General features: G+C 39.0%; 1 protein-coding gene across 2 annotated transcripts in view; it reads left to right on the top strand.

The window, feature by feature from the left end:
- WEE1 (WEE1 G2 checkpoint kinase) overlaps window positions 1–7,561 on the top strand; it is a 14,611-nt gene extending 7,050 nt beyond the window's left edge. Inside the window, exons 5-11 of one of the 2 annotated variants that reach the window (XM_019519590.1) lie at window positions 895–1,041; window positions 1,430–1,525; window positions 1,611–1,696; window positions 2,447–2,617; window positions 2,704–2,849; window positions 4,314–4,430; window positions 6,163–6,243. In XM_019519590.1, coding sequence (XP_019375135.1) covers window positions 895–1,041; window positions 1,430–1,525; window positions 1,611–1,696; window positions 2,447–2,617; window positions 2,704–2,849; window positions 4,314–4,401 — 734 coding nt within the window. In that variant the 3' untranslated portion in view covers window positions 4,402–4,430; window positions 6,163–6,243. Of the gene's footprint in view, window positions 1–894; window positions 1,042–1,429; window positions 1,526–1,610; window positions 1,697–2,446; window positions 2,618–2,703; window positions 2,850–4,313; window positions 4,431–6,162 lie in introns of both variants that reach the window. The other variant, XM_019519589.1, reaches the window with a different exon arrangement.
- The last annotated feature ends 448 nt before the right edge of the window (window positions 7,562–8,009 follow it).

The raw sequence follows: 8,009 nt of genomic DNA, 5'->3' as shown, positions 1-8,009 counted from the left end.
CCCCCCCCCCCTTTTTTTTTTTTTTTTTAATTTAGTATCTTAAGGAAGAACGCATATATAATTTTTAGAATGTAGTTTGTTTTTACCACTAGGCGTACGGACACTTTAAGAACAAAGGAAAAAATAAGTACTTGCTTTGTTTTATAGTTAAGAAAATGGAAATTAAGGTACTCTTAAGGTGTGTGTGGGGGGGGTTTGTTTTGTTTTTTTAAGAACTTTGTGTGATTAGCAAAAGTGTGTTAACATACTACAGTCAGTAAGAGCTCCCCTTAGGAAAAAAAAAATCAAATCCAAGTCTGAGCTGAATTTAGTGTGAAAACTTTTATCAGTGAAACTTTATTCACCTCCAGCAACTGTACTGGAGGTCTTTTGAGAGAGGTTAAAAATTTGTACTCTAGGGAATTGTGCAATTATGCACCTGTGCAATTTTGCCCATAAGGCATGACCCTGCATACTTGCATAATTTTGTATAATTTAACCATGGTGGGCTCCATGTCTCCACCTCCCATGATGTGGAGGCACAAAGCCATGTGACTGGACAGCTGGGTAAATGGGGAGGAGAGCTGCCTGCCTGTGGGGTTCATGGGTGGGTATGTGTTATGCACCGCCGGGTGGGCCAGTTTCATGCCCTCACATGCTGCTTCCAGCACTCCTGTGGGAAGCCACATGTGGAGGCACGGAGTCCACTTGTCCTGATGCTTATACAGAAAAATACTGTTGCTGCATTAGCACCTTTTTAAATAAGGGGAAAGAGATGGATATCACATGAATATTTAGCAAGCCCTTGGTGGTTTGTGGCCCACTAGTTTTTTGGGAGTCTGCTGTAAAACCTTAATCATTTTATATGAAACGGCTATGAAAATAAGGAGCTGACTCATTTGACTTTGTTTTTAGGTGGCAGTTTAGCTGATGCTATAAGTGAAAACTATAGAAATATGCGCTACTTTACTGAACCAGAGCTGAAAGATCTTCTACTTCAGGTAGCTCGTGGCTTAAAATATATTCATTCAATGTCTCTAGTACACATGGATATAAAGCCTAGTAAGTATATAAGTGTTTCACTCTGAAGTTCCATTGACTGTTTCTTTTGGTCGGTTTAGTCTGTTGCATAAAGTAAGAAGCCAGCCACACCTTAACTGTAGATTCTTCTTTGAAAGCCTGAACAGTAGTGCAAAAGATATCATTGTAAAATTGGCTGGCATAACTCTTCTTGTTGGGTTCATCTTGGGTGATCTTTTCTGGAGTGAAGTTTGTTGAGTTGCTTAAAATTTTGGGTTCTGTCCCCTGAGGTGGTTTCACTCCTGTCTTATTCCAGGGACTGGGTATATAACTGAGTCTACTTTGGTAATAAATATCACTTTGAATGCAAATGAGGTAAAACTGTAGATCTGTGTTTTTGTTCTAAAAACTTCTTCTTTTCCCTTTTAAGGTAATATTTTTATATCTAGGACATCAGTTCCAAGTACGACATCAGAAGAAGGTGATGACGACGACTGCTCGTCTGACAGAATTATTTTTAAAATAGGTGAGGAAAATATTGTGTGTATGGCTGATGGCACACCTCACTTTTGTTCTCTGAAAAATTAATTCCTCTTTACTATTTCTTGTAGGTGACCTTGGTCATGTAACTAGAATATCTAGTCCACAGGTGGAGGAAGGTGATAGTCGTTTTCTTGCAAATGAAGTCTTACAAGAGGTAACACCACTGTCTTGCTAACTGCAGCTAAACGTGTTAAGTCTGTACTTCCTTGTTTTTATAATAACAATTTTGTGAACTACCTCACTTTGGAAAAAATTACAATTTTACAATAAGATTTGTATCTGGAACAAGAATAATGTTGAAGGGGTAATGTACTTGGAGGGTGGATATACACATGCAATTAGCACGTAGCAATAAACTCAGGTGCAGTTCACACTGGAGTTGATTGCTCCCAGGTATAATTTTTACACATGTGCCTGGGACCACAACATGTTGAGCCAGGGCAGAGCAGTGCTAGCTGGCATGAGGCCCAGGGGATGCAGTCAGCCTGCCAGCCCAGGGCTGTTCCACCCAGGGTGTGTGCTGTAGAGGGGCTGGCAGTGGCACAAGGGTGCTTCAGTGCAGAGCTAGCTGGCAAGCAGCCCCCACACTAGTGCCCTTGTGCCCCAGCCAGCCTGTGTCACTGTTCTGCTGCACATAGCTAATTTGCTGTAGGATAGTGCTTGTCCTGGACAGTACTGTCCTACAGCAGAGTTAATTAATTTCCTGCATCCCAAAGCAGGTGCACATGTAGATGGTAACTCTTTACTGCAGAGCTAATTAGTCAGCTTTGTAATAAAGTGCATGTGTAGATGCACCTGGAGAGATTTATAGTGCTGAGTAGTTTAATTGTACCTTAGAGTTTTGTTTTGGTGCCTTTTTTTTTTTTTTTTCTTTTAAAGAAGGCTAAATCTTCTTTCTTTGCAGAACTACGCTCACTTGCCAAAAGCTGATATTTTTGCTCTTGCTCTAACTGTTGTGTGTGCTGCTGGTGCTGAACCACTTCCAACAAACGGAGACCGGTGGCATGAAATTCGACAGGGAAAACTGCCGAAAATACCACAAGTTCTTCCTCAAGAATTCTTGGAATTGCTGAAAGTAAGACTTTGTTTTATGCAAATGGTACCTTTTACTTTCTTGCTGTATTTGATACTGGATTTTAAATGCAACTGTTTCTTTTGAAGGTTATGATTAGTCCAGATCCAGAAAAAAGACCTTCGGCAGTGGCTCTAGTCAAACATTCTGTTCTGCTGTCTGCTGCCAAAAAGAGTGCAGAGCAGCTGCGGATAGAACTGAATGCTGAGAAGTTTAAAAATTCGCTCTTGCAAAAGTAAGTGACTAAAAAATATTGTTTATTGGATATAAATAACTAATAGTGTCTTTGTAAGGTGGGGATTTGGTTATTTTCACTGAATGCCCCAGCAAATGAGAGAGAGAAAAGCATGTTGTAAATAAACTTTCATTCCTTTCCAGAGGCTTAAAAGAATAGGAGCACAGATGTTAAGGCCAAAACTAAGAGAAGTGTTTTGAATAATTTTCAGATTCCCTTTTTGAAGAGTCATATTTTTTTTTACTACTCTTATACATGTTAGGTCTGTCTTCTAAAATTAGCATTAAGCCAAGGATTTATGGAGTTTTCCAGCATTTGAATCTATTAGGTTTATGGATTTGATGCATGATGACCAGAAATTTTTGTGTGTTGGTTTTCGTTTTGGTTGAAGATTTTTCTTAGTTAACTTCCATGCATTCCATCTAGCTGAGCTCTGAGACTCCCTCTTTGATTTCATGTCAAGCCTTTGCTGTGAACTGTAGAAGTGCAGGCAGGCTTGCTGTCTTGCATGGTTATCTCTTGTACTTTTCTCTAGGTGAACACTGTTTACTGCAGAATGGACCAGGTCTGGCAGCCTGTGCAAGCTTTTATTGAAGGACAGACTGAGGATTAAGACCATTCCACTGGTTCACATACAGACAGCATATTGTGTTGCATGGAAACTGGGGGAGAGTAGCTTTTATTAGAGTTGGTTATTTTTATGGTGCAATTTCCTTGGTATTTTAAAAATAAATACTTATCTCAATGTTAACATGGCCTTGGCAAAATAATAGATAATATAAGTTTTACCATGGAGCCTGTGATTGGCTGTGTCTTAAAAGCACTTGTATAGCTGTTTCTTCGGCTGCATGCAAGAACTTGTCTATCCCCAGTAAATTTTAATATATTTCCTTAGGACAGTTTATATTGGAAGATAGATGCCTGAAGCAACAGTTTTGTTTATTTTGGAGTTCTTTGAATAGGTCTAGAATAGAATAACCATCTCTGACATCCATTTTTTGGCTTTTCAAGCGTTTGAAATCCTCCCAAGAACCTGTTTTAAATAAACTAAACTATTAACAGGGTAAACAGTTGTGGATCAGATCTGTGTAAGATACAAAATGCAGAGTAGATATAAAAAACTAACTCTCTTACAAGTGCAAAATGTCAACCTGGAAAAGAGGGTGAGAAGTACAATGCAGTAATTTGTGGATGACTTCTTATATTGGTTAATATCTTGGAGAAAGAGTAAGTATTGGCAATGTTACAGTGAAAGAAGGAATAGTGTTTAAAATTAGGTCCTAAATCAGTGAGATGCTCATTCTTAGTGTACTCGAAACAAAATAACAAAAAACCCGAATAGTCATGGAGGATCATCATTACATAATTTAGCCATCAGGCAATAGAGTTTTACATAGTAATTTGTTCATCAAGACCATAACTTTTTTGTGTTTTTTTTTTTTTGAACTTTTTTAATTTTTAAAGGAGGTCCTGTTCACTCCACCTGAGAGAGGACATGGCAAAAATAGAAGAAATTCAGAGATGGCTGAAAGGAATGATCAGGGGCATATAAAATCTACTCAAAAGATTAAAGATTGAGAGGCAAGGATTTTTGTGCATGGAACTTTTATTGTAGAGATGTCAAACCTACCACCCGCTAGCTCAGGGGCAGGCAATTGTTTTGAGCAGAGGGCCGCTTACTGAGTGTTTTGGCAAGCCATTGAGGGCCACATGATGATAGGCAGCCAGGGCAGATTAATATTAATTTTCTAAATCTTTTAGGATCCCCGTGGGCTGGATAGAATGGCTTGGTGGGCCGCACCTGGCCCCCGGGCTGCATTTTTGCCTACCCCTGCGCTAGCTGGACCTGTTCACTGGATCCTTCTAGGCCACTTGCAGGCCACTGGAAGCTGGTGGTTTGACCAAGGGGAGTAGCCTGCTGCAGTATCTTGGGCCTGTGTGAATATGACCCTCGGCAGCAGGAGGGCAAGCAACAAGAGCTGTATCAGCCCTTGCCCTCCAGGACCTTTTGCCTGCTGTTGCTGCCCCATGCTGGACATGCTGCCACTGCTGTTGTATACCCCATGCCATGGACATGAGGTGTATATACCAGGAGCTGAAGTAGTTGCCTGTTGCAGAACTGCCACTGTCACTTGATATGCTGTAGGGGTTTAAAGTGAATTTTTTACCACTTATTTTATTGCAACATCTGTAGAGCTGGGAAGGACATAAACAAGCTTTCAGCTGTTGCTATACCCTTTTTCAGGTCTCTGAAAAAGAGGATGCAACAAAACTAAATAGTAAATGGAACAAAGGCTTGTGCAGAACTCTATATGTACATTTAAAAAAACAGGATATAAGAGAAATTTATCAAGTGCCTAACAAGCGAGAGAGATTCTATGGTAAGGATAACTTGCTAAGTGAAAGAGCCAAGGCCATTTAACATGGTTGTTGCAAAGGGAGATTACTTCGTGGAGAAGGCAGATAAAGTAATACACAATACCGTAGATAAGGCATTACTACTAACTTTCTTGTGCTTTGCAAGAACAAAGGGACACTTGATTGAACTTAAAAATAGGCATTTTGTTTTAAATATGCTAACATAATGCACAAATAGTCTGTGGAATTCTCTTGCTTTATTTTGTTGAGTCTGAGACGGAGAGCTTAGTAAGGTTTAAAAATGGATAGAGCATTTCTTATGGAAAGTGACAGCACCCAGTTTTTAGTAAGAATTTCACACAAAAACAGACTTATGAAGAATGAGGATTTCTCCCTTCTAGAGTAAGCTGAGATACTGGACTCTCACCCTGTAGTCAGGTTACTCTGTAGCTACTTAGCAGCAGAGTTTTGTTTTAACTTCCTCAAAAGCAGCCATTACTTGAGAAGGGATTCTAGACCCAGGAGGCTTTTGGTTTTGTCCAGCCTGGCAACTTTTTATTTCTTTCTTTATTGGCTTGGTCTTGTAGTCTAGTTAAAGTTGTACATGTTGAGAAGGCACCAAGAAAGGAAGATAATATTGGCGTCCTTGGGCTAACTGGCCATTTGATAGCCTTCCTAGTGGGTGCTTGTACTTTCTGTTACTAGAATTTTCTGCAGAGGTCTCAGCAGTGACTGAACACTAAATTTCTACACTTAGTACACTCTCTAAAAAGGGTTTGTGATGAGTACCCCTCCTTCTAACAACTGCTTTCTAGATAATAACCACAAATATATATAAGTTGTAATTGAAGTACAAAAAACAAACACCTTTGATTCTCTTAACATACCTATGTTTGGATCTAGTCCTCTGTACTATACTGGACAGAAAATCCTGATTGATTTTTATCTTTTGCAGAGAACTGAAGAAGGCACAAATGGCAAAAGCTGCAGCAGAAGAGAGAGCATTATTCACTGATCGAATGAAAACTAGATCTACGTCCCAGAACAGAACATCTCGACTCATTGGGAAAAAAATGAATCGCTCAGTTAGTCTTACTATATACTGAACTAATCAATTTCTAAAGAACTGTTGAAGAAAGGCCACAAAATCTTCCTGGACTGAGTTTTTTTCAGGAGTTGAAGGAAGGGTTCAAGTTCTGGCTTCTTGTCCAGTCCTCAATCAGTGTCTTATTTTACAGAAATAGCTTCTAGATTTTTTTTAATTGCAAAATACAGCTGATGACTGTATTAAAATATTGAGGTAGTGGACTCTATCTGGTCTATTTGAGGACCTTAGTGTTAATCCATAGGCTATTCAGTTACACTGTTAGATGTTACACCGTCCCAGGGTTAACCACTATGGTGGTCTGCTGCTTTTTAGTGTTACAGCATTGTAATAAAAGGTATTTTTCTAACAACCTGTAAAAATAAAAATGCAGGGTGGGGTGCTTCATTGTAAAGTAGAGTGTCTCTGGCACAGAGGGAAGTTTGGAGGAAACTGGCTTAAGGCCACCCACACTCAATATACCTGAAGTCAGGTAAACTTTTATTGTGAATTTTACTTGTATATTCAACTGGGAGCACTTTGTAGGCATTGCAAAAACCATGGGACCCCAAGCCTGTGGAGAAGTATGTGCCATGTGAAACTGCTGCTATTAGTTTTTGTCTTTGCTGTAAACATGTAGCATTAAAACAATCATTGTTGTGTTAATAGGCTTTCTGTTGAAACAATTATGTGGGGGGTGGGAGAAAACCCTAAGCTGCATTTAGTGAAAGCAGCATTTTCCTTTTGAAGCTAGTGCCCTGTGAACTACATCAGTGCACCAATTTTCAAGTCAGATTCTTTGTATTAGTGTAGTGCAATCGTTTAATGTCTCACCTTGAATGTTTTTTGTAACTTTTTTTTTCTAAAGTTGGGGTTTATCCTCCTCTTCCTCCCTCCGTTCAGTTTCATGTTTTTTTTTTGTTTTTATTTTTGTGGCAAATTACATATTTTTATGTTGGAGGTCTTGTACATAATTGTATTATTTACTGTGTGTTCTGGCTGTTCTTCCTTGATGTTCATGTACATAATTGTTTGGTCTTGCTCATAGTATACTATACTAAACTGCAGTCAGTGCCAGCAGGAGAAACTTAACTGTTCCAATTTTAAGTTCTGAACTGAATAAAATTTGACTGTCTAATCACTTGCTCTAATATTGTTAACCTGACGTTGTCAAAATGGAAATTTCTGTTTTGATTTTTTTAAACAGTAGTCCCCATTTGTGTGTTGTTCTTAATGGCATTGAATTGGAATATTAAAGGTCAAAGGTTGATTTAAAGGTCTAATTCTTTATTTACAGTCAAACTAGTATTTTAAAGCATATTAAGGTAGGCTGTGACTTTGCCTCCTCGCCTAATTTCATTGGTACCACTCACTGCAGGGTAAGACTGAAATTCAGCATAGTTGTTTAAGGGTCTTCTCCATCCCCTTTTACCATCCACAACAGTTTGACAAATGGCATTTCTAGAGTGCAGTCAGTTTGTGGGGATGCGGGTGGCTGTTTGTGAGGATGCTGAACCAGACTTAATGCTGACATAATTGTTGTAACCCTCTTGAGATGCACTTGCATTCTTACTACATAGAAAGAATGGCACTTTGTACATGTGTAGTACTACCCCTTATCTAAGAGGTTTGAGTGAAATGGGTATAAAATCAAAATTTTACAGCACTGTTTCTTAGGAATGGAATCACTTTGTATAAATGTTTTCTGTATCTAGGTG

Source organism: Gavialis gangeticus, unplaced genomic scaffold (assembly GCF_001723915.1).
Source record: "Gavialis gangeticus isolate Ggan-Ray unplaced genomic scaffold, GavGan_comp1, whole genome shotgun sequence".
Lineage (NCBI taxonomy): Eukaryota > Metazoa > Chordata > Crocodylia > Gavialidae > Gavialis > Gavialis gangeticus.
The sequence above is the reverse complement of the archived record's forward strand: the minus strand, read 5'-3'. Positions and strand labels throughout refer to the sequence as shown.